This window comes from Delphinapterus leucas, chromosome 1 (genome assembly GCF_059928025.1).
Source record: "Delphinapterus leucas isolate spDelLeu-1000000601 "Yukka" chromosome 1, BTC_Dleu_Yukka2, whole genome shotgun sequence".
Classification (NCBI taxonomy): domain Eukaryota; kingdom Metazoa; phylum Chordata; class Mammalia; order Artiodactyla; family Monodontidae; genus Delphinapterus; species Delphinapterus leucas.
Window position 1 is genome coordinate 168,580,967 of NC_143129.1, and position 25,432 is coordinate 168,606,398.

At 48.9% G+C, this 25,432-nt stretch overlaps 1 protein-coding gene across 2 annotated transcripts; it reads right to left on the bottom strand.

The window, feature by feature from the left end:
- Positions 1–544: 544 nt before the first annotated feature.
- Positions 545–23,669, bottom strand: SESN2 (sestrin 2). Of its 2 annotated transcripts, none has more exons than XM_089897808.1 (10): positions 23,192–23,669; positions 16,669–16,734; positions 14,630–14,827; positions 14,061–14,243; positions 13,737–13,949; positions 13,003–13,153; positions 12,586–12,704; positions 12,042–12,232; positions 8,938–9,082; positions 545–5,428 (listed from the first exon to the last, which is right to left on the bottom strand). In XM_089897808.1, the coding sequence occupies exons 1-10, from the start codon at positions 23,252–23,254 to the stop codon at positions 5,303–5,305; spliced, it is 1,455 nt and encodes a 484-aa protein (XP_089753934.1). In that variant the 5' UTR covers positions 23,255–23,669; the 3' UTR covers positions 545–5,302. The 2 variants fall into 2 exon arrangements, with proteins under 2 accessions (XP_089753934.1, XP_022407720.1); XM_022552012.3 differs by lacking the exon at positions 545–5,428 and adding an exon at positions 6,333–8,158 and having other exon boundaries at positions 23,192–23,668.
- Between the last annotated feature and the right edge of the window lie 1,763 nt (positions 23,670–25,432).

Genomic DNA, 25,432 nt, shown 5'->3' on the forward strand with positions numbered 1-25,432 from the left:
AACTGTGTGCATTTAGAAAGTATGCATTTTATTGCATGCAACTTATACTTTAATGAGTTTTATTTGAAAGGAAAAATAAAACAGGGTAAAGAAATGCACATTAGAGGAGAATACCAACCTCGAAGGGAAGAAAGTAAAACCCAGAGATCCTGGAGGGTCCTGCTTTTGTTGGTCTATGACTTTGGCTCTGAGCTTTGTTTCCCCCAAATCTTCCCCAAATCTTACCTATCTTTAAGACCTAGCTGAAATGCTGCCACTTTTAGGAAAGTTCCCTGGCTTCCCCAGCCCACAGTGATTTATCTTTGCAGTCAATATTGATTCTGCATATTAAAACAAAAATCCTCCGTAAACGAGTATAGTGCTTTCAGTTTAAATGCTTTCAGCCCACTATTTCAGCTGATTCTCACCTTAACCACCAGTCAGGGCAAGGATTATTCTACCCATTTTAGAGTTGGGAAGACTAAGGCTTAGGAAGGGAAGTAACTCACCTAAATATTACAGCCTCCAATTCCTAGGCCTCCAATGCTCCTTCCCCATTGGAGGGGTGGGTAGAAAGAGCACGGGTCGAAGAATCTAGAACTCCTGCTAATTTGCTTGGCAGATTCCTGGGCAATATTAATATTGCTAGACCTCAGCTTCCACGGCTGTAAAATGGGTGAAATCCCTGCCTGCCTATGTCCCAGGGTTGTGGTTAGGATTGCCAAAAACAGTCCCTGGTTGGTGAATAAGTGATCAATAAGTATTTAATGCAATCAACACACATAAATTGAGCACTTAACTCTAACACTATGGCAGACAGTGGGGGTACAACAGCTAACAAGGAGACAGGCAAGAAGCAATAAAGATTATGAAAGGTGCTGAAGAGAAAAGGGGTGGAATTAGGTTGAGAAACAGGGATCAGGTCAGAACTCTGACGAGATGATATGGAGGGTGAGGACTGAAGGTTTAGAAAGAGCTAGCCCCCACACAGGCCTGGGAGAGGAGCAGTCTAGGTAGTGGGAATTCTATATTATCTTGCATTTCACAACTCCCATTTCACATATGAGGAAATTGAGGCTATTCATCTGAAATAATAACATTGACCCAATCCCTGTCTTCCGTTGAAGGGCGGAAGTAAATTAACTAAACAGGTACTCTATGAACATTTTCTCATTTGATCTTGACACTAATAACTTTTGATGGTAATGTTCCCATTTTATAGATGAGGAAATTAAAGAAAGTTATCAAAGGTCATATAGGTACTTGGCTCTGTTTACTTACGCTCTGCCTCATTCCAGATGGACTTGCACTCAGATTTGAGCCTTGTCTGACTCGTTCCAAAGTCCAAGCTCTCTCCCCGACACCACATTGACGCTGAGAGTCTGAGAGCTGGCTACGGAACAGACAACTAGCCAGAGCAGAGGCTGAGTCCAAAACACGGGGAGCCTGTTATTTCTGTAGCACCGTTGCCCATATCCAGCACTAGACCAGGCCTCCTGGTGGATACAAACATATATTTCACACCTATTTTATTTATTCAGCCCCTACCACATGCCAGGTCCTGCTCTGGGTTCTGGAGATAAAGCAGTGAACACGCTAGACAAAAATCCTCTGCCTTCTTGGGGCTTGCAGTCGAGTGGGGAGATGAGTGAGCCCCACAATGGTTATAATATTAGACATAAAAAACGCCTTCATAAAACAGAGGCGCTAGGTAAGCTTAGGTCAAAGGACGAAGATGTATACTCAGGGTGGAGTTGGGGAACCAGAGAAACATTTTTGGTTGAGGGGATTTTTTTCTTTTTTAATAAATTTCTTTCTTTCTTTCTTTTTGGCTGCATTGGGTCTTCATTGCTGCGTGCAGGCTTTCTCTAGTTGCGGAGACTGGGAGCCACTCCCTGCCGCGGTGCAAGGGCCTCGCACCACGGTGGCCTCCCAGTGTGGGGTGGGGGCCTCAGCAGTTGTGGCACACGGGCTCAGTAGTTATGGCTCACGGGCTCAGTAGCTGTGGCTTGCGGGCTCTAGAGCGCAGGCTCAGTAGCCATGGCACACAGGCCCAGCCACCCCGTGGCACGTGGGATCCTCCCTGACCAGGGCTCCAACTGTGTTGCCTGCATTGGCAGGCAGATTCCCAACCACTACGCCACCAGGGAAGTCCGGTTGTGGGGATTTTTGAGTCTCCATTCCATCATGTCCATCTGTAAAAGGGAGACAGTACTAGGCTCTATAGGGCTGTTGTGAGGAGGAAATGATGTCATGCTTGTGAATTACTTAGTGGAGGACCTGGCATGTAGGCAGTCCTAAATTAGTCTTACTACTTTCTTCACTCCTTCTTCTAATAAATGCTATCTATTGCCTTAGTTTGGGCCGCTATAACAAAAATATCTTAGACTGAGTGGCATAAACAACATTTATTTCTCACAGTTCTGGAGGCTGGGAAGTCCAAGATCAAGGTACCAGCCAGCTGGGTTCCTGATGAGAGCCCTCATCCTCGTTGTGTCCTCACATAGTGGAGTGAAAGTGGGAGAGAAAACAAGCTCTCTCCTGTCTCTTCTTAAAAGGGCACTAATCCCATCATGAGGGGTACACACTCATTACCTAATTACCTCCCAAAGGCCCCATCTTCAAATAACATCACACTGAGGATTAGGATTTCAACATATGAATTTGAGAAGGACATGAACATTCAGTCCACAACATCTGTTTTGTAATAAATAAAATCTCCTTTGAAGACTTCCCATTGCTAATAGGATAAAGTCCAGAATTCTTAATATGCCAGATCTGCCCTAGGCTTTCTTCTTACCTCACCCTTCCTCATATTCTCTCTGCTCCCTCTGCCCTGCCAGGCTGCCTTCCTGCTTCGAATTTTCTCCCATGCTGTTTCCTCTGCCAGAAATCTTTTTTGCTCTGCATGCCTTTCTCCCCTCCCATCCTTGCCTGGTTCTCTCTCATCCTTCACGTCCGAGGTATTTCTCTGGGAATGGTTCCTCTGCCGCACGCTCTCATGGCTTCCTGTGCTGTTTTTTCCCCCGTCCAGGACTCATCACAAGTATTTGTATGATGTTTGTCTTTAACACTGGATTTTAAAGTCCATGAGGGCCAGGACTGTATCTGTCTTATTCATTGCTGAACTGCCGGCATCCGGCAGTGTCTGTGACAAAGTAAACACTTGATAATGTTGGCATGAGCCAAGAAAAGGGGTTCCTCCCTGGAATGTGAGTTTAGAAACTCGGAATTGGGGCAGAAGCTCAAGGCTTCCCTGAAGAGGAAGCAACATTGAGGTCAGAGGTGATTCAGACAGGAGGGGAAAGAAATTCTTCTGCTATAACCAGCTGAGACATGGTTTTTCTCAGAACCATGACACGGGCTGACTTAAGAGAAGGTAAAGCATTCAGGCAGTGAGTGTACTTAACCTTCTCCCCAGAGATGGCAAGTGACTTGCCCAAGGTCTCCAGCCATGGGAGTGGTGATGGGAGTGAGGACCTTTTCTGGCCTTTTCAGCATTGCAGCTGTCGCCTCCAACCTCAGGAAGAGAAAGTTGTGACCGGAAGTTGTAGGCCTCCGACACAGGGTGGTGACAAACTATGACGAGGATCTGAAGGTTCAGGCTTGTGAGACGACAAGCAAGAAAGTTCTCCTCTCGGGTCTTTATTTTCACTATCTGTAATAAGAGTGTCTTAGGATCCTTGGTGAGCAGACTCAGACGGAAATTTGCATACGGGAGGTTTAGTGGGGATCAGTATCACAGGACAGTGAGAAGCAGGACTGGGCAGAAGTTGGGCTGCAATGCAGCTGCAACATTGGCCTCAGCTGATCATGAAGGGAGCAGTACAGCTGGGACAATCCTTGAGTTGTTTTGAATGGAAGCAAAGGGGTCAGGTCTTTGCATACTCCTCTCCCATCAACCAGTCACTGGAGGCAGACCAGAGTGCCTGGAGGGGCATAACCGTGAGCTTGGCTGCTCCCTTCAACTGGGCAGTTCCCAGAGAGGCACTCAGCTGAGATCCTTCAGCAACCAACTGAAGTGGAGTGGGGGTGTGGGAAGGAATGCGTGCTACAGTCTGGGTTGCACACGACAGAATCTGTTACAGAGGAATGTAGATTAGCAGTTTTCTAACTGTTCCATGGAGGCTTCAGGTTCCAAGAAGGTGCTTCAGTGGGTGGGAAACTGCTCTTCTTCGATGTGTTTTAGTTTCTGCAGAAGCCCAACATATTTCTTTGGAAGAAAAGCCTCTGATGATGCTACATTGTAAGTACTCTGACGGCACCTCACGTCTCTCCTTTGAGGTGCTGATCACAATTATAATTGAAATAATTAGTTGTATAATGATCTAATGTCTGACTCCTTTACTAGGTAATAAATCCCAAGAAGGCAGGAGCCATGCCTGTCATGTTCACTGTTCTGTATTCAGGGCATTTACATATTAGGAGCACAACATCTTGTGTTAAATGAAAGAATGACCTTGGCATCAGAACAGCAGGGAAGCTGTTAAAGTTGCACATTTCTGAGCTCTACCCCTAAACACTGGTCCTCTAGGAGATTCTAAAGCACAAAAAGTTTGTGAGCAACTTCTCCGTTCCACTTGTCCTAGGGCTCTGGTGAATGTTCGAAACCTGATGGAGGAGACTCACTCACCCAGCTCCTGTTTCTACCCACTCTCAGCAGCCCTCAATCCAAGCATGGCTTCAAATGTCAAACCAACCAAGAATCAAGTCACCAGAAACTTCTACTAACTCCAACCTGGGTAGACATGCCCAGGTCCTGGATTGCAGGTTGCAGAAGTCTAAAACAGATTCACTGGATCCAAACTGGAGCCAAGAGTTTTCAATTCCACATGCAAATCAGCTTGAACATGATTTTTAGAAATACAGACTGAGGGCATAGGGAGTTTGGGGATAAGAGTAATGCTCTGGATGGGACTTCCCTGGCAGTCCAGCAGTTAAGACTCTGTGCTTCCACTGCAGGGGGCATGGGTCCAATCCCTGGTTGGAGAACTAAGATCCCGCATCCCGTGCGGCATGTCCAAAAAAAAAAAAAAGAGTAATGCTCTGGAGTCAGACTAACAAGGATTCAAATTCTATCTCACTTTCATGATGTTGGGCAGATGTCTGAATACTGAATGGCTCACTAGTTCAAGGTACCTGAACTGTGCTAGGTGCTTTTCATGCATTATTTAATCCACACAACTCTCCTGTGACCCTAAGTATTAATTCTGTTGCATAGATAAGGAAATTGAGGAAGGGGAATTGAAGTAACTTGCTTACGGTCAAACATTAAATGTCAAAGTTGGAATTTGAACCTGGGTCTGTGTTATGTTAGTGTTCCCTAGACTCTCGAGGTTCCTTTTCCACATCTGTAAAATGGGACCACCACGCTTTTCTCACAGGGTTGCTGTGAAGATGGAGAGATTACTTTTGAAAACATCTGGCAACAGTCACTCAATGATGCTACCTGGAAAAGAAAATGTTTTGCCCTCGTTTTTTTTTTTTGGCAAACTTGAGACACAGTGAAATTAATCAACCCTCCCCCTCCCAGGGATAATAAATGACTAAGTCAGGACCAGAATCTAAGGGAAAGGGTACAGGAGAGTCAATCAGGGGAGGCTTCCTGGAGGAGACCCAGTTTTCATTTTATGACGGCAGTACTTAGAGGAAGTGGGAAGCCAGCAGGAGAGGTCTTAGCTCTTAGTCATGATGTGGTTTCTCTGATAAGCTTGCTAGAGTTCCTAGTGCCCAGAGAAGCTAAGAAGCTTGACCAAGGTAACACAGCTACTAAATGGCACTGGCACAACTTGGAGTCACATCTAACTCCTTATGCCTCGATCTGTCTCCTTGGTGCTGGGGAGGGAAGGATGAGAAGCAAGTAAGAGTAATGTGATGAGGCAGGAGGAACAAAGGGTCCCCCAGAAATTCTCAAAAATCCTCCCTCTGCCACAGGCCAAGGCCTCAGGATCAAGTTGACCCCAGTTGCAATCCTGGTTCCACCACTGACCACTGATGTGGCCTCAGCAATGTCACTTGACCTCTGAGTCTCAATTCCCTTACAGGATTTTGCTGCAGATTCAGAGAAATGCCTCCAAGTACCCAGCCCGGAGCCAGGCATAGTGAGAAAAATAAGATGGCCATTATTATTCCACAATGCCAGGCCAGACACAGATGAGTGGCAGGGCTGGACACCCCAGGGACAAGAGTAGACTTTTAGTGCCAACCACTCCCAACCCTACGGTCGTGGGCACAAGTGCTTAGCATGGTAAGGGCTGGCAGGTCAGGTCCATGATGCAATCACAGCTCCCTGCTTATGCCAAGAGGTGAACCATGACCCTTAGGAAATGGAAAAACAGTCCATTAAGAAGAAGTACAAAACAAAACCTCAGTGAACTTTTATTTCTCATCATACAGAACTGGTAGCAAAGGCAAAGATTTCTGCACTTGAACACTGAATACTCCTCCCCACCCACCCGGGGACATGTACAGTCATCTTGTCCCCTCTGGAATCCAAACCCCAATGCTGGGGCCTCTTCTCTCCTGCCCAGCTTCATTGCAGGGAGGGCTTTGAGGCCTGAAGGGGGTGCCAGTCGCTTGCCCATGCCTGCACGGGTATGAAATGTGGCACAATGACCAGGCTCCTCTCCTGCCCCACCCCAGAGGGGAGGGTCAGAAGCAGCAGCAGCTTGGCCCTTGCCTTTCTTCAGTCACCTCCCAACTGGTCAGAGGGGAGGCACATACTGCCGGAAGAAGGGCAAGGGAAGTCATAATTCACAGCTCGTTTGCTACAGAAAGTGCCTGGAATCAGTCCTCGGCTGCTTCTGCCTTCAAGCAATCCACCTAAAACCGAGGAGAAGGGACAGAAATTGGGATGGGGGTGGGGAGGTCCTTGGTAGGTAGCCCGGAGAGACTGACTACAAGAGGGGGGGCTCCCCAGAAGCCCTCAAGATCCTGCAAGGATTGCAGTTGGCTGCTGGCCTCAGAATCTGAGTGAAGGCTCAAATATCTCAGAAACTACCCCTCAGTCTGCAACTGTGGAAATGGAGGTCACCTGGCCAGTGCCAGGGCCCACACAAGAACCCTGGGGCCTCCTGCCTCTCCCCGGAGCCATGTGTCACCTAAACCACCTAGAAAGGCTTGCTTTTTTGGCAAATGTTTGTGGCAGCGCCATGGGAGATAGCAAAGTGGGGTGCCAGCTTCTGCAGGGCAGGTGCAGCTCTGGGGAGGACAGATTTTTCCCTGTCCTCTCAGACACTGACTATGGCTCTAGGGTTGAGGCCCTGAAGAACCTCACCCATAAAAAACCGAAATACAGAGAATGTATAATATAATACTCCCTCTTCTAAAGGCAAAGTGACCAACAGAGAGTCCAGACTCTCTAGAGATAATCTGCTTGTTTGATGTGCTTGGTCTCTCTCCTGGGGCCTCATACCACCAGGTGTGGGAGAAAAGGGTAAAAGGGCAAACAAAGGAGGTCAAAGGAACTGAACTAGGACTGGGGCAACCAGGGGACGAGAGGCCTGCAGGCTGTCTAACAGAACAGGCTTTTGGGGAGCCAGATGCACAAACCAGCTGTGACCCTGACTTTCACATTGATGGATGAATGGCAGGTGGGAGGTAATGAAGTCTGAGAATGAGGAAGCAGGAGGAAAGGCAAAGCCGCTTGGAGTGTCAGTCCCTGGAGGTGTTTGTCCCTCTCCCTTGGGGGCCAGCCAGGGACTTCCCAGGCCAGGAAGGCCAAAGTACTTGTGCTGCCCGGGCCCCTGCCTGCTGGCACACAAGTCTGAGCTCAGCCCATTTTCCTTCCTGTGCCCTTGGCCTCTGGGGGTAGGGGCAGGAAGAAGGGCCTTGGCGCCTGGAGATTTGCTAGTCCTCTTCCAGCTCCCAGGGGCAGAGCTGAGATCCCAGAGTCAGTGCAATGATCCTGTCCATTCCAGTGAGAAGGAGGGTGTGGCTCAGGGGCTGCACATCACACACAGGCCCACCACCAGAATAGGGTGGGTGGGCGTGGGACAGGCAGGCTTAGGCTCTGTCTCCAGACAGAGAAGTCCTTGCAGGGAGAAGGATGCCCCCAGGGTCAGCTGCTCCAGGCCCAGGTCCTGCACACGAGTCAGGTCATGTAGCGGGTGATGGCACGGAGGGCATAGAGCAGGGCGGCTTGCATGCGGGCCTCCAGAAGCAGCAAGTTCACGTGCACCTGGGGCACAACACAAGGGCTTGTTGGCAACTGATGTCACTCCTCGCCATCCCCTTCCCTCCCAGACTGCCAGTATCCCTGACCACTCATCCTTCCCCATTCTTTTTTTTTTTTTTTTTGGCCATGCTGTGTGGCATGCAGGATCTTAGTTCCCTGACCAGGGATTGAACCTGTGCCCCCTGCCTTGGGAGCACAGAGTCTTAACCACCTGACTGTCACGGAAGTCCCTCATCCTCCCCTTTCCTACAGAGATGCCTTGACCTTTCCTAAGGCTCTAAGCAACTTGGTGCAAGGACTGTGTTAGAATTTCAAGCACATTTATCCCTATCATGGCTAATCTCTTCATCCCCCGAAACTAAAAACAATAGCTACCCCTGACATCTATTTGGGATCAGAGGTTTACACTCATTTTCTTATTTCATCCTCCCAGCAACCTTGAAAGGCAGGCAGTTTTTATTCCTATTGTAAAGAAAACAAGCTCAGAGAGGCAAAATGACCTGCCCAAGGTCACATGACTACCAGGTAATAGGGTTATGATTTGAACCCAGGTCCTTCTGGCTGCCACTGAGGACCCTGGGAAGCACACTCCTACTTTACAGGTGAGTAAATGGAGTCTGAAACCACACAGTGGAGTAGGACATGAACCCAGGACAATACCCCCAGGTGCCCCATCTGGCAGAACAGACTTAGTCTGGGGCACCTCACTGGGTCCCGACCCCTTGCCTCCTCCACGGGCCAGGCTGTCTGCTTCCGTCCTGCTCCTACCCTGAGAGTCTCACCTTCTCTGAGTGGCGGAAGTGCCTCCAGAAGTCGTTGTACATTCTTCGGGTGGTCTTCTCTGGATAGCAGGCCACTGTCTTGATATAGACCTTGAGGTTCCGCTCCAGGAGCTGGTTCACCTCTCCGTAGTCATAGTCATCATATCTGGATGGAAAGGCCCCAGTAGCATCACTTACCCTCTGCTCCCACAAGTATCTCCTCTCCCCAGTCCCACCCTGCAGAAGGAGGAACAGAGAGTGGCAAGAAAAGGCAGAAGGTAGGAAGCAACTAGAAACTTCATTCCTCTTAGAAAAACAGCTGATGTCATATTATCAAAGGCCACTGGACTTGTAGGGGAATGCACAGAGGGTGAGCATGCTGTACTGACCATGTGAACATGTATTCATGGCATCCTCAAAACTACTGTACACAAAACTATTGTATACAATTTATTGTATTTCATCAGCCTCAATTTTATAGATGAAACTGAGGTTCAGAGAAGTGAAGTCACCTGCCCTAGGTCACACATCTGGGAATGGGATTCAAACTCAGCTCTGCCTGACTCCAAGGTCATAGTCACTACTTTACAGCTGAGGCCATGCATGGAAGATGGGGCAGGAGTTCAATTATTTCAAATATTAGTTCAAATATTTACCCTGGAGAAGGAAGAGGGAAAGAGAAAAAGGAGCCGGTAGTCATTTTACAGATGGGCAAACTAAGGCCTGGGGAAGGCAATTAGCTTGTTCAAAGTCAAAGAGCAAGTTGGTGACAAGTCTAGAAGCCACTTTGTCGCTCCCTAGTCCAGTGAGCCAGTGAGTCGTCACAGACCAGTGTGGATGAGGAAGACTGGTTTAATTTTTCTTTACCTTTTTTTAAATTAAAAAAAAAATTTTTTTTTTTTGGCCACGCCACGCGGCACGTGGGCCCTTAGTTCCCCGACCAGGGATCGAACCCGTGCCCCCTGCAGTGGAAGCACAGTTTTAACTACTGGACCGCCAGGGAAGTCCCAGAAGACCAGTTTTAGACTAGGGGACAGATTTGGTAGACAAAGGTTTAGGAGTGAGGGCCGTGTTGGAGAGTGGAGGAGCCTGGACCTGGCAGCTGGGCAGGAACTAGCCTGTGCCACACACACCCTAAGATGCCCGTCCACCCTTGGCCTTCCCTGACTTAGAAACCTGCCAAGGAGGTTGGCCAGAAGGAGGCTGGCCAATTAAGCACAGCTCAACCCACTCAGTGAAATATGATTTACAGCTAGTAATGCACAGAAATGCACATTTTTCTACAAGGAACATGTACCTTTTTAAAACTTTGGGGATTTTTTGTTTTGATGCTTGGAATAATAGCTAAACTAGAAAAGCAAGGAAAAAAAATCATGTGTTCTCTGAAATATGCTCTCATTTGATTGAACTGAGTAAAATAAATACAGTAGACAAGAAAGTCTTATTTTTGTAAAATTATATATGTTTTGGTCATTTGTGCATGGAAGAAAGACAGGAAAGAAATATTTGACAATAATAAGAGCAGGTGGGATTATGGATGATTTTTAGTTTCTTCTTTTTGTTATCTGTTTCCTGAATTTACTAAAAATCTGGCTCTTTACAAACATCAAGCATATCTTTTAAAAAACAAAATAACAATTATAATTTCAACTATACAAAAGCAACTACATAAGAAAGAAAAAAAGCAATGGAGGAAAACATCTCAGAATGTGGATGTGGTTGTGGAGTAGTAGAATTTTGGGAAATTGTTTCTTTCTTTAATTCTTTAAATTTCCCACAACATTATCAGAGCGAGGTTTTTAAAAATAAAAAAATTGTTCCGTGTATATTTTTGACAAGTAATTTCACATCTAGGGTTTACCTACAAGGACTTAGGTATAGGGCTTCCCGGGTAGCACAGTGGTTAAGAATCCGCCTGCCAATGCAGGGGACATGGGTTCGAGCCCTGGTCCAGGAAGATGCCACATGCTGCGGAGCAACTAAGCCCATGCGTCACAACTACTGAGCCTGAGCTCTAGAGCCCGCGAGCCCCAACTACTTAGCCCACATGTCGCAACTACTGAGCCCGTGTTCCGCAACAAGAGAAGCCACCACAGTGAGAAGCGAGCACATCGCAACGAAGAATAGCCCCCACTCGCTGCAACTAGAGAAAGCCCGCGTGCAGCAACGAAGACCCAACGCAGCCAAAATAAATAAAATAAATAAATAAATAAATTTTTTTTAAAAAAACGACTTAGGTTTAAAACTAGTCATTGCACATGGTATTTGTAATAGTGAAAAACTGCAAACCACCTAAATATCCAACAATAGGGAAATGGTTGGATAATTACACTTCATCCATAACAACACTATACAGTGGCTAAAAAGCATGCAAGATCTATTCACACCAACAAGGAAGGTGGTTCACAATAGATTATTAGGTAAAAAAAGCAAGTTGCAGAATATATCAAGTATGATTCCATCAACTAAAAAAAAAAACCTACTCAAAAAAGATCAGAAAACACTTAGGTAACAGAATGAAAATGTAATTCATCATATACTATACAGAGACAGCCATTATCAAATAACATTTTACGGTACAGCCTTCCACACATTTTCCATGCATGTACACACTTTTAGTTTAAAGAAAAAAAAAAAAAGGAACAAAAACAAGATTCTGGTTGGTAGCCAGCTTTCTTTTCTTTCAATACATTTTGACCATTTTCCCATGGCAATATAAATAAACCATTATTATAATTTTTAATAGCTACATAATATTTCACTGAATGGATATGTCATTATTTAAAATCCCCTACTGTTGGCATTTCTGTTGTTTTATTATGAGAAGAAATGCTACTTGGAATGAAAATACAAATATAACTCTCTCTCTCAATACACACACACACACACACACACACACACACACACATATATATAAAATCTCCCTAGTTATCTCTGGGGGTCGGATTAAAGAGTTTCAAAAGGTGAGCATGGCTATTATCTTTTATAATCAGCAAAGAAATACATTTGCTTTGAAAAACAATATAGGCAGGAAGAAAGGGAAAGAAAAACAAACAGAAAAAGGAAACAATTGTGAGCTCAGATTGAGGGCTTGCAATACACTCATGCCCTGGTCTTGCACTAACCTGATGCCAAAGACGCAGTGGATGTAATTCCAGATGGCCCTGCGGAGCATGGAGGTATCTACTCCACTGTGCATGGCAATGGTGTTGTAGGTGAGGCTATAGGCTGCCTGGAACTTCTCATCCAGCAGCTGCCCACCCTCGGGGTAGAGCCGCTGGATCAGTGAATAGCCATGGTCTTCCCAGGTATAATCCTGAGGAACGTGGGAAGGGGTCAGTGAGGAGAACGTTTGGGGCCCAAGGCTAGCCGGAGAGATGCCATCCTCTGGAGCACACCTTGGCTCTCCATGTGTCTCTCCACCCCACAGATCTAACCCGCTGCTTGGTCTGGACCTGAGAAGCTGAGGAGGATGCAGCTTGGTGGTGACTTCCTCCTTGTGATCAGGATCCCCTGAGCTTAGGGCACAGGTGGGTCCCTTCACATCCAGGGTCTCCCACTTCCCTCGTGGAATCCTGAGGGAGAGAAGGTACCCAAATCTCTAACTACACAAACCACCCACCCCTGCTTGTTTGTAAAGCAATAGTAAGACCAGTGGGGAGAGCCTACCTGGGCGCGGAAGGTGGGGGGCGCCTGAGTCCCCCGCCGGGTGAAGTCCTCATATCCGAAAGTGGGGTCTTCCACAAAGCACAGCATGTCTGAGTTTGGAGAGGGCTCCAGGATGTCCGCTGAGGACGTCAGAAAGAGGTCATGGTGAGGCCAAGGCATGGAGCACAGTGGCCTCCACTCCTGATTAATCACCATTAGGGGGCTGGGGAATGCAGAGTAGGGGGCCAGAGAAAGCCCCTCACCACATCGAGTGGGACCAGGACTTCGGCAGGAGCCAGGCCTGGGAGAGGAGGTAAATCAGGCCTGTGGTGGCCGGGATGTGGCTGCAGAGGTGCAGTGCATGGAGGTACCTGCTTCCCAGCAGAGATGATGTAAGGAGGGGGCGGCCCCTGAACCTGGATGCCTGTGACCCTGTACCTGAGGGGGTCACCAGCAGGCTCTCTGACTTCTCCAGCTCAAAGCGGCTCTCCATCTCCTCCTGGGAGGCCCCCTCATCCCGCAGCAGGCTCTCCTGCAGCTGCCTCATGCGCTCCATCAAAGCTTCCACGTCGTGGGCGGCCTCAAAGCCCTGCATGAGAGACCTGGTGGTGGCCATCTACTCTTCCTCCCTGGGCCCCAGAAACCCCACACGTCTTTCCCACACGCCAGGCCTCCCTGAACGATCGTAAAAGCCCCGTGCCTCCTCTGTGACAGCCACTGCACTGGACAGCTCACATGGCCTGTACTTCCCAAAGTGATGTTTAAGAGCTAGAGAATAGACACGGCTTCTCTGAGCATCAACTTCCCTCACAGGAAAGGGCTTTTTAAAGTATCTGTATTTTTAAAATACAAACAAATAAGCCACTTTATAGAATGAGAGGCAAACTTTGTATTTTTAAAGTTCTAAAAGTCAGTGACTTTAAGCCCACGGGGCTCCATGCTGAGGCCAGTCACATGGTTATTTCATCTCATCCTCACAACCCTTTATGAAGTGCGAGTCTTTATCCTCATTTCCCAGATGAGGAAACTGGGTTTCAAAATCAAATAACTTTTCTAAGGCCTCTCAGTGTGTGATAGGGAAGCAGCTTCAGATAGGGAGGCGCTGTCTTCTACCCAAGGACCAGGGGCCATGCCAGCTTCCTCTCCCGCCAAGACTGAAGCCCGTGACTTACCCCAGAGTGGTTCAGTGGGTCCCTGCTGGGGGGTGTGCTCTGCTCACTGGGGGGTGAAGGGGCCTGGGGGGCGGGGCTTCCCTCGGGGTCCCCCTCAGGGAGGATGCCACAACCGAACACGAAGGAGGCTAGCGAGTGGCAGTGGGTGAGAAGGACCAGGGCCTGGATGAGCTCGGCCAGGGACCAGCTGTGCTCGCCTGTCTTCAGCAAGGCCTGGAGAGAAAAGGAAAGGCCAGACCTGCTCAGTGCCTGCCCTGGGCTGCCTGCCATGCCCCAGCCCGGCCCCCGTGCTCCCTCGGGGGCCCGCCTCTCTGCCCACTGCACCTGGATGTGCTCCTTGGTGATGAGCCACGGCCTATGAGCCAGCAGCTTGTTGATCTCGCTGAGCTTGCGCAGCTTCTCAGGGGCACGGTGGAGGCCAAGCAGCCACTCAGGGTCACCGCCAGTCTGCAGAAACTCAGCCATGTGGGAGCCCACCAGGTAGGAACACTGGTGGCGGGCGGCGGCCTGGAGGTGGTGGACAGAGCCCAGATCACCCTCTTCATTGTGTGCCCTGCTCGGGTGGGTACCCCATGGAGGGAACATCACAAGCCTCACTGTTGCCTGAGAGGCAGGAAACTTAGGTTCTAACCCCAGCTTTGCCACTGGCTTGTTGTCCTCCCTTGGGCAGGTCACCAGACTCCTATGTGCCTCAGTTTCCCAATCTGCAAAGCAGGCATTAAATATGCCTCTCTTCAAAATCTAAAATTCGATGGATGGTCAGATAAAGCCAGGGCTTTGCTTTATGCTGCCTCTCCTCCTTGTTTGTGGAATCAAGCCCCCAGCAAAGAGATCTGAGCACCGAATCCCCCAATGTGTCCACCCCTACAAAAGTCAGGCTCAGACAGGCTCACCATGATGGCGATGTAGTGGCGCCAGGAATTGGCCAAGGGCCCATCCGTGTGCAGAAGCAGGTAGTGCAGGCGCCAAAAGCTGGTAAAGTAGTCGGGGTGCAGGCCCATCACCACTGCCAGGTTGTCCACCCTCCCGGAGGACATCAGCGCCTCCAGCCCCAGGTGTTGCTCAAGGCTCTCGGCTCCCTCCCGAAGGACCTGCCAAGCAAAGGTGAGGAAGGGATGGCTTCCCCTCCTGCCCTCCCCACCAAAGAGACCAACATATTCATTGCATTCATTGGGATTTTAATAGCAAGGAACTGAAGACAACCGCCATGTCCAAAAAAAGGAGAACAGGGGAGGAAAAGATATTTCATTAAATGATTAAACAAATACTTATTAGACACTTTATATAATACTGGTTGATACTTATATAATGCTCGCTAAGTGCCAAGCACTGTTCAAACACTTTACATATATTAACTCATTTACTGCTCACAACTATGAAATTAGAGACCTGTTTTCTCCAATTTTAGATAGGAGGCACAGAGATTAAAGTACAGCTTCTCCTGCTTTCGTAGAGCTTCTATTCTTCTTTCTTTTTTTGGCTGTGCCAGGTGGCTTGCGGGCTCTTAGTTCCCCAACCAGGGATTGAACCCAGGCCCTCGGCAATGAAAGCACAGGATCCTAACCACTGGACTGCCAGGGAATTCCCCACAGAGCTTCTATTCTAATAGTGCAAATCCATGCAGTCATTGGAGGTGGATGCAAAATAATTCACATTTCCTGAGTGATTTCTCTGTGCCAGGTCTGAGTTTGGAGCGTTCCCCGCCTGCATTATCTCACTGATTCTTCCCAGTTACCCTGTGAGGTGAATACTATTATTTTCCCCCGCTGACACATGAGGGAATCAAGACCCAGAGAGATTTCATTCTGTGCTCAAGGTTACAGATCTGGTAAATGACAGAACCAGGATTCAATTCCTGATTAAGCCCAAAGCCTATTTCTTTCCTTTATTACAGAAGAGGAGTGGTTATTTATAAATGAAAAAATAAAAGATAAGAACAATATTTGAGCTTAAAATTCTGGGCTACGTAAATAATCAGCGGGTGGCTGTGTGCTTTCCACTTACAAAGGGTGGAAGGAACTGAAGGGTTTAGACGTTTGTTAACAGCTCATTAACTGCTTGGCCTACACATTTAGGAGAACAAGGAGGACAAGGAAACATTTGTCTTTGTTCACTGAAGGCCAAAGAAAAAGAAGGAAAGTATTATTTTTAAATTTGTCTGTTCATGGGTTTTGAAGTTTCCCCCACCACCAGGCACACACTGGAGTGTCAGTTCCATGATGGCAAGGATTTTTGTCTGTCTTGTTCTCTGCTGTACCCCCAGCACCTAGAACGGTGCCTGACACACATTAATCATTCAATAGATATCTGTTAAATAAATGAATGGATGACCTGACTCAGTAGATGAAAGGTGTCTCTGCTGCGTTAAGCGAAAAAATAACAACCAAAAAAAACCACACCAAAAACCCAAATAAACAACAACAACAGAACCATGTTATAAACTATGACCTTGGCTCCGTATGAAAAAAAGTCTGGAAAACAGTGGCAAATGGTTAACAGTGATTATCTCTGTGGGAGTGGGATTGTAAGAGACTAAAGCTTTCTGAAACGTTGGAAATTTAAAAATAATGAACACATATTACTTTTGAAGTCGAAAAAAACTTTAATACACGCACAGTCAAGGATGAGAAGATAAACATGCATAGTTCTATCTTCTTAAGGAAATGCAAGTCTTGTTCTGGGAATCACAAGTTTGCTCATTACCTGGCTGTGTTATTATCACTTTATCTCTTTGAGCATGTTTCTTCCCAGCAAGATGGGGTTGACATGCTTGCCTCAAAGAGCTGTTTTGTGGATTAAATGGGTCAAGAACCTGAAGGGGTAGTTTCAAACCTGCAATTTCAAGAGACCAGCAAAGCCCCACACACACTCAATGCCCCATGTCCTTTCTTCCCAGGGACCCACAACAATTCCTAACCCCTTCCAAGCTTACCTCCTCCACTGGAATGAAGGCGCTGGGCCCTCGAGGGCCTCGCCGAACCCGGCTCTCCCTCTGCTCCTAGAAGGAAACACATCATGGTTAGATGGAGGTAAAAGCGAGGACTAAGAAGATAGTTCTCTCTCCAGTTTTCTCCTCCTATGCGAGGGGTCACACTAAGGTTTTTTTTTTTTAGGCTGCACCATGCGAAATCCAGGATCTTAGCTCCTCAACCAGGGATCGAACCCGGGCCCCCTGCATTGGGGGCGCAGTCTTCACCACTGGACCACCAGAGAAGTCCCCTACACTGAGCTTTTAAAATCACCTTTCTGGCTCACCTTGCATGAAGCAGTCAGGTGAAAATATATACCAGTTTGGTGGGTGAAGAAAGGGTAAAGCGACCAAGAGAGCTTACCCCACAGGCTGAGTTCTTCAGGAACTGGGAAGGGACACAGGAGCCCACTATATAGCCCCAAGGGAAATATACAGCCACTTTGTTGCACATTTCCAGGAGGCCACCTTCTTGGCAGCCCTGGAGAACCTATAGAAGAAGCCCCCTTGTTCGTATCCTGAAGCCAGGTTACCAAGTCCCCTAGATTCCTATGATGCAGCTTCAGCCTCTCTCAAACCCACAGCCTCACCGATGGTCTCCCTGCCTCCACAGCCCCGCCCTCTCCTATCCATCCTCTACCAAGTTAACAGAACGAATGAATAAATAAAACATTCTCCCCCAACCCCACCTCTGGGACCAGGAGCAGATCTAGTGAGTACATGACCCTGGTGGTTTCTAAAGAGGGCAAACTTGCTGTAGCCAGAGTGAACTTCCGCAAGTGCAAATCTCATCACTGGCTTAAAACCCTGCCTCTGCCTCCTGTAGCCTCCCAGACCATTAGTGGCTCAGGCCCACCGTGCTCACACTGGTCACACCTTTTGCAGAGCTAACTCTGTCTTCCAGGGTCTAAGAACCTTTCTTCTGATCCTCATCTGTGACCCCCCAATTCCCAACACTTTTGCTTCTGAAAACGTTGCCTTCTAATTGTCTGAGATAGGTCTCCTACTACCAGATCACATTCTGTGGAGAACGGTACCAGGTAATTCACACTAGTCTGTGAATGACGAAAACAGAGAAAGCAGAGAGGCATGGAGGGCAGGGCGGTACAACGCTGATGGTAGCAGCTATTCTGACGTGGCTGTATTGGAGCCTCTATGGAAACCACCAGTTTTATTTATCCATTTGTTTTGCTACCTGGGAGGGGGCACTCTGCACTGGCCTTAGAAACAGTTTATCCAAACCAGAGTCATACCCTCACAGGACAGAGACGGTGCCCTCCTAACTCTCCCCTCCTCATTCAAATTTAGACTTACTGCTAATCCTCAAGTGTCCAGGGACTAAAGATTATAATTGAACCTTCCTTTTCACATAGCCAAAAACCCCCTGAGGGAGGCAGAGCTCTGGGGCTCTGAAAGACCACAAAGGAAAGAACAAGGGTACAAAAGTCCCAGGCATGAGTGCCAATTCTGCTGCCACTAACTTGCTGTGTGACTCTGAGAAAGTAACCTAAACTCTCTGGGCCTTAATCTTGGACAAAGAAGGTAGCTGGGCTGACTGCTTAGGCCCCTTTCAGCCCATACTTCTGGGATCTACCAGGCCAGCCTGGTCCAAGTCCAGCATAGAAACCACCACAGTCCCCAAGCACTCCCGTTTCACCTTCCCTCCTCCCTCACCAAAGAGAAAAAAAACCTAACAGCTCTGTCTGGGAGATAAGGATTGCTGACTCCACAAACTGGGCCTCCCCCTCAGGGGACCTAAGGACAGATAGAAAACCACAGCCAGGTGTGGTGGGGAAGGGCAGGAAGGAACTGGGGGAGTTGGGGGGGGGACAGGGAGGGCCCACCAGGGTACTAGCGAGGGACAGTGAACAGCTTTGGGAATCCCTTCCCACTCTAAAATCTGCCCCAGGAGCTGTCAAGGGAAGAAACTGATGCCTGTGGGTCTTTAAATGATAGGTCTGGATCTACCAACATTATCAGCCCTGACGAAGGTGATGATGATGGCAGAATACTGTTGAAAGATAGGGGCTCTTGACACAAGCTGCACACTTAGAATCCCTTTGAGAAGCTTTTTAAAAAATACCAATGCCAAGGCCCAGCAATTCTAATTTAATTGGGTGCAGCCCAGCATAATTTGCCGGGGAGGGAGGGCCATTGTTTCACACCATTTATTGATCACTTTCTCAATTATAAGGCACTGTGTTAAGTGCTTTCCAGGCGAAACCAGAATTAATCTGTTCACTCAACAAATATTTTTGATGACTACATGGCAGGTAGCAAGAGTACAGGAGTGAAAAGACAAAAATCTTAGCTTTCCCAGAATTTACGATCTAAAGGAGAAAGACAAACAAATGATGAATAGGATGTCAAATCACAGATTATATGGATGGGTGGGGGAGTGTGTGCAATATCTCAGTCCTAGTAGACAGGGAAAGCCACTGAGGAGACAACCTTTAAGTTGATATCTAAATATCAAATATCTAAATGAGTTGATGGGCCTGTAAAGGGCCTATAAAGATCTAGGGAACCAGCATTCCAGTCAGATGTAACAGAAAGTGCAAAGCCCTGAAGGCAAGATCAAGTAGATTCTAATCCAGAGCTCCAGTACCCTGAATGCTTCCCCAACCTAGACACCCAAAACTTGAGAGGAAGCAGACGGGGCAGGGGCCCACCACCAAGAGATGACACCTCCAGATCAGCCCTCCCCTACTTCCTGGGGTAGGAAGGCAATAATAATAATGGTGGGTAACAACGCTGATTACCATTGGCGAAGCACTTATTTCATGTGCACTTTAAGGGAGTTCTACTACCAGAGCTCCCATTTTACAGATGGGGAATAAGGTTCAGAGAGGTCAAGTCACTTCCGGTCACTCAGCCAGGAAGGAGGTAGCAGAGTTAGGATACAAATCAGGTTTCCTCAACTGCAGAAACTTCCTATTCTCTAAACTTCTCAAGGTCTCAGAAGCCCCAAGGCTTTGCCTCTGAGGTTCACCAGGAATGAGAAGCTCCTTCTCTGTCTACATTCCCAGGGGATCCACTGCCCCAATCACAGCCCTTGTCATCCTGCCTTGTTTCTTACCTTGAGAGCACACACTGGATCTAGTTCTCTGTTGTTATCCCAGAGTTTAGCACAGTGAGTCCAATAAAACTTTGTGCTATAATGAAATATTCTTTATCTGCGCTGTCCAATAAGTATGGTAGCCCCTAGCCACAGTGGCTGAGCATTTGAAGTATGACTAGTGCAAGTAAAAAACTGAATTTTTAGTTTTAAAAAATCTGATTTATCTACATTTCAATAGCCACATGTGGCTAAGGGCTACCATGTAGGACAGTGCAGGTTCAGCACACCTGATAAAGGCAAGATCCCCGCCCTGACTATGCGGATAAAGAAAGGAAAACCAGAGGGGCCGGGTGACCTACCCAAGGCAACACAGCTAGGATGGGGCAGAGGGAAAACCAATGAGTTCCAACTGAGGGGACCACACAGGGCAGCAGGAACACTGAGGTCAGACAGCTGTCTGGGTGGCCACTCAACTGCGAGGGCTTCAGGCAAGTTGTAAAGAGAGGATAATCACCTCAGAGCTCAGTGCCTGGCTCTTGATTTAAGCGCTCGCTAAAAGTTACCTTTCATATCAGCTTCCATATTACCTTTCACTAGCACACTGGTTGCATCTAATCTTCATCAGTTTGGGGGTGGGGGTGGGGGTCTCTTTTGCACACAAGGAAAGATTAAGGTTCCAAAGGTTAAGCACCAGCTGACAAGAGGCCAACCTGAGATTTGAATTCAGCTCAGTCTGGCTTGCAAGGGTCCTGTCCACCACCCAGATCAGCCTCTTGGAGTAGCCCCAGCCTTTATTCTTGGTATCCTCTCCAGAGCCTGCAACCTCCAGGACTCAGCTACGGAGACCTTCGAAGTCACTCTGCCAGCTGGGAAGGGGCAGAGACTCCCCTCCCCGTGGGCTGCTGAATTCAAGATACTTGCCTGGGTTTACACCTGAGAGGGAGACAGAGCCCAAGCAACCTCTGATCTCCAGCCTTGCAGGGAGGGGTGTGTGAGTGGTGCATATAAACTCATATGCCCACCACGATCTGGCCGATTTCTCACAACCACCTGGAGGGAAATACGTCTTCTTATCCCTTCTTCAGAGATAGCTCACTGAGGTTCTTTTGGAGCTCAGATCTGACTTCAAAGCTTGCACAGTTCACAAGGGTCAGCTAAGCCAACAAGGGGCAAATAGTTACGAGCACCTATTAGGTACTAAGAACAGTGCTGGGGATGGGACCTACAGAGTGTTTCTAGTCTAGCAAAGGAGACAGACAAGAAATTCCTGATTACACAACTGTTATACTGTAATTGGGATAATAGCTCCTGCAATGGAGAAGGGGAACAGGAAGCAGGTATGCAGAGGGGAATTATCTGGTGGGGAAGGAAAGACTTCCCTGAGGCAGTGATGTTTCAGGAAGTGATTCTAGAGCCCAAGAGGGCTCTGAGAACATACCACCAGTACTAGAGTGAAGCGTCTGAAGGCCTTGACCCGGTGAAAGCATGTGTGGCGAAGTGATGGGAGTTGAGGGGACTGTACATTCCTTGTTCATACTTGTCCAACTTCCCTTGGGCCTTGGGCACCCAGCTCTGTAAGTTCAGCACCCTACTGTCTTCTAAAGATCCTGCTTAAAACAGACATTTTCCCAAGGTCCTCTTTTCTTGAGAGAGAATCTGTAGAAAGGGGTCAGATATCACCAGCTTCCCCCCACCCCCGCCTGCTGTTGACAGCTGGCTTCCATCTAAAGGCCACACCCTCAGAGCCTTCCCAGTCCACCAGGGGCACACTCTTCTCCCCAGGTCACTTCCCAGACACCGTCCCAAAGAGGGATGGACCAATTCTCACCTCAGGCAGGAGGGGTGGGCTCGGACACCCCCTTGTGAGACACTCTGGGGAAAGGGAAATATGTGCTGTGGCCACAATCTAAAAATAGCTAGCGTGTTTGATACAGGACGTAGTTGCTATGCTCTAGGCACTGTGCGTTGGCCTTTGCATGTATTCTCAGTTAATTCTCCCAACAGTCCTTTGGAAATATGTCCAAATCTCCACAGGAGGAAGTTGCTGATCATAGAAGTGATCACTTGGCCAAGGTCACACAGCAAGTAAGTGGGAAGGCTGCCACATGAACCCGGAGCATGCCTGCTCTAGTGCCCAGGTGCTCCAATAAATAAAATTATTTCCATAAAGAAGGAAACAGACAGAATAAGGTAGCTTGGTCAAAGTCACGCAACTGAGAAGTGGCAGGAGCAGTATTCGTCCCTCCACTTCGGGCTCCTAAACCATGATAGGGAAAGGTGACAAGTTAACAGAAAACCGGGGACCCCTGGAAACCGTGCTCCTCAGAGAAGTGCAGCTGTTTTTCCCAGGGTCACAGTTCAGGACTAGCACTTGTCTGACTCCCAACCCCAGTAAGACACTTGCGCCAGGCTCCATGTCTGTAAACTCAAGAAACAAGCAAAAACTCTCCGTTGTGTGAAGCACACTTGGAAATCCTAGAGACACCCGAGCCAAAGAATGAGCTATTCTGCTGGGTTAGTGAAGGAAGCCTCTCTATAGCCCCTCCTGGGCGTCAATTTTCTCATCCCGTAGATTGGGGCTCCTATTAATGGTATAGCTCATATTTTGCTAGTTTAATCCTGAGGACTCAGCGAAAAGGCAAAGCCGGAGCCTGGCATCCAGTAGGTGCGTAATAAATAAGATGGCCATTGTCCGTGGCGGTGGTAATGGGGGAGGGGGTGTCAGATTGGGTCCAGCCGCATTCCCAGCCTCACTGCAAAGAGAGTCCCTCCAAAACAAACTTCTGGGACGTCAGGCCACTTAGTAGGGCACAGCCAAATCGGCGCTTGGCTTCTGGTGTCGCGGCCCGGGTTTTCCCCCTCTCCCCCGTGCTTTGGCCGCGGCGTACCCGGCAGCCCGCCAAGGCCCCGAAGCGCCCACGCCCCCAATCCAAATCGGGGGTGCAGGTGGGGGCGGGGGACGAGGTCGACCTCCGTTGGCCAGCCCCAAGTGCTCCAATCCCCGAGCGGGGGCACTGCAGCGGGTACATATCCTACCTAGAAACAGTTCCTCTAGCCCCAGCCTAGAGGAAAGGATCTGCGGAAGGGGGCGGGGAGGAGGAGTGGTCGGGCCGCTGCGCCGGGATTTGCCTGGACTTGAAGACTCCCTCGACTAGGGCCCAAACCCAAGATAACGTCGAGAAGGCTCCCCTCACGTTGGCCAGGAGTCCAAAGGAGCCTTGGAGGGCTCTACAGCCCCGGGGGTAGGGGGAGGAGGCGGAGGGAGCCGAGGCTGCCAGTTGATGCAACCCCACTCCGGCTTGCGCGCTCCGCTCCCTCTCCCCGAGCCGGGTGGGGGTTGGCTCACAGACTCAGCTCGCGACAGCCCAAAGCTCGGACGCGGCTCTGGGTTCAAGGGAAGAGTGGCGTCGCTCGACCGCTGCTTACCTCTCCGGCCCCGGGTAGGTAGCCCTTCAGCTCGGCGCGGCACTCGGAGTCCGCAACGATCATGGTGTGCGCCAGGACCCAGCCGCGGCTCGCCGACCGCCCGTGCACCCGAGGGGCTTTCGGACCGACGCGCGCAGGAAGCCGGGACTGCGGGCCGCTGGGGAGGTTCTAGAGCCCCGGGGTGTCTCTCGGGGTTCCAGAAGGCTCCGAAAGCCCAGGATCCGGGAACGGCCGCCGCTGCGCTGGACTCCCCGCTCGTCTGGCTTCTGGATGGTGAATGGCCTCGGGAGCCTGGGATTGGCCGCGGCGCAGGGGTTTTCACGGCCCGGAGCGCCTCGGAAGTCCGCAGTGGCCACGGCTGCTCGCAAACCCAGCGCTCCTCAGCATCCCCACCGCGGAACTGCCAGCGCTCTCCGGGCTCTGACACCAGCAGCTCCGCTCTGCCCGCCGCGGTCCCTGGGGAAGGGCGGGGACACAAAAGCCCCGCGCCGCAGCCAATCAGGTGCCTGTTTCCTGGGGAGGCGGGGCGACACCTCCCTCTGGAGCCTACGGCTCAGCCAATCGGCACCGGGAAGCGCCCGGGAACTCTGGGAGCTGTAGTCCGCCCCGGACGAATGCTGCAAACTTTTGCAAGAGGGTTTGGTCAGATTGCTGGCAATACCAGACGAGAGTGACATTCCGGAGAGTCATTAAAGCTGCATGACGAAACGGGACTTCACCGGGCTGGGCCAGAGAGCCGGGTGTGAAATCCCTCTCAAGTATGTTCTTCAGCTTTTCAGTTCCTGGAGGGACTGGTTCGGGTTAGGAGAGGTAGTGCTAATTACAGAGCTGACCGCCAGATCTTTGGAGATCAGAGCACATAGCCCGGTTCCTCTGGCCTTCGGGAAGGCTCCATCTTAAAATGTACCAGACACAGGGAATCCAGCTTATTTGTGGAGTCTCTGGAAAAGCCTTCATTCATTGAAAGGTCCATGGCAACCTCTGGTCTAACCTCAGTCCCTATTGCTGCAGTTTCCCCTCTTCTGCTCCCTTGGGGCCTCCCACCCTGTCTTCCATACCCCTCTTCTAAAAACTTTGTAACAAGGTATTCTACTGTTTTTTTTTTCTCACCTCTCTCTGGCCACTCCTTCTCTGACTCCTCTTTCTCCTCCCCACTCCTGGAACGTGGGTGTTCCCCTAGTTACTGTTTTCATCTTTCCTCTCTCCAGGCACACTCTCCCTCCCTGATCTCATCCATTTCCTGGCCTTCAACTCTCCATTTGGAAGTAAGTCGCTTCTACCAGCACCTCAGCACCTCAAAGCTGAATTCGTCTTCTTCTTTTCCCTTCCCACAGCCTCTTCACAGGTTTTCTTCAGAGCTCCACTTTTTGTTTCAGTTTTAAAGTTACTGTTTACTTGGGACAGAGAATACTGACAGGAGCAAAAGTGGACTGGATGACCTCCGACATCGCCTCCTGAGACTTCCTGGGTCTAGGCTTAGGATTCCAAAGACGACCCTCTGACTTGGTCTCCTGCCTCCAGTCTCTTGGGAGAAGTAAATTAATCTCACCCTCTGCTGAGCTCAGGCACTTGGGCTGGGGTTCTATTATAACACTTATCACAGTCTACCTTGGGTTGTATTTTTCTGTGTACATGTCTTATCTGACCCTTTTGATTATAAGCTTCTTGAGGACAGGGTCCACATCTTAACATCTTTGTCTTCTGCCCTATGCCACCTAGCACAATGTCCTGCCAATAACATGTTCTTGTTGACTAAATCTTCCTTTGAATTGAATTCCCCTTGAAATCACCCCCCACCCCAATATGTCAGATTCAGCTTTTATTTTCAAAATCTACTCTGTAATGTCAATGTTTAGATCAGCTTTACTGGTATTTCATCAGCTACAGAATAAAGGTCAAACCTCTAGATTGACATGCAATATCTGCCAAGATCTGCCTCAATTTACCTTTCTAGCCCTATCACGGCCACCTTCATGTTCCTTGTTTGATCCTCAAGCCTTTCTCTGCAAAGCTCTGGCCACTGAACTCCAACCCAGCAATCAATGCCTTTATTGGTAACTGTGGCCTGAATGAAGGCTTCAAAATTCTACTTCCTATAGACAGTATTGCTTCTTCAGCTCAGCTGAAAATAATCTCTCCCACTGTTCAACTCCCCAACACATTGTTTCTACCTTTTTGTACCACTGGCCTTCAAATTTGATGCAGCCTTGTTATGGTGTCTGAATGTCTTACCCCTTCTCT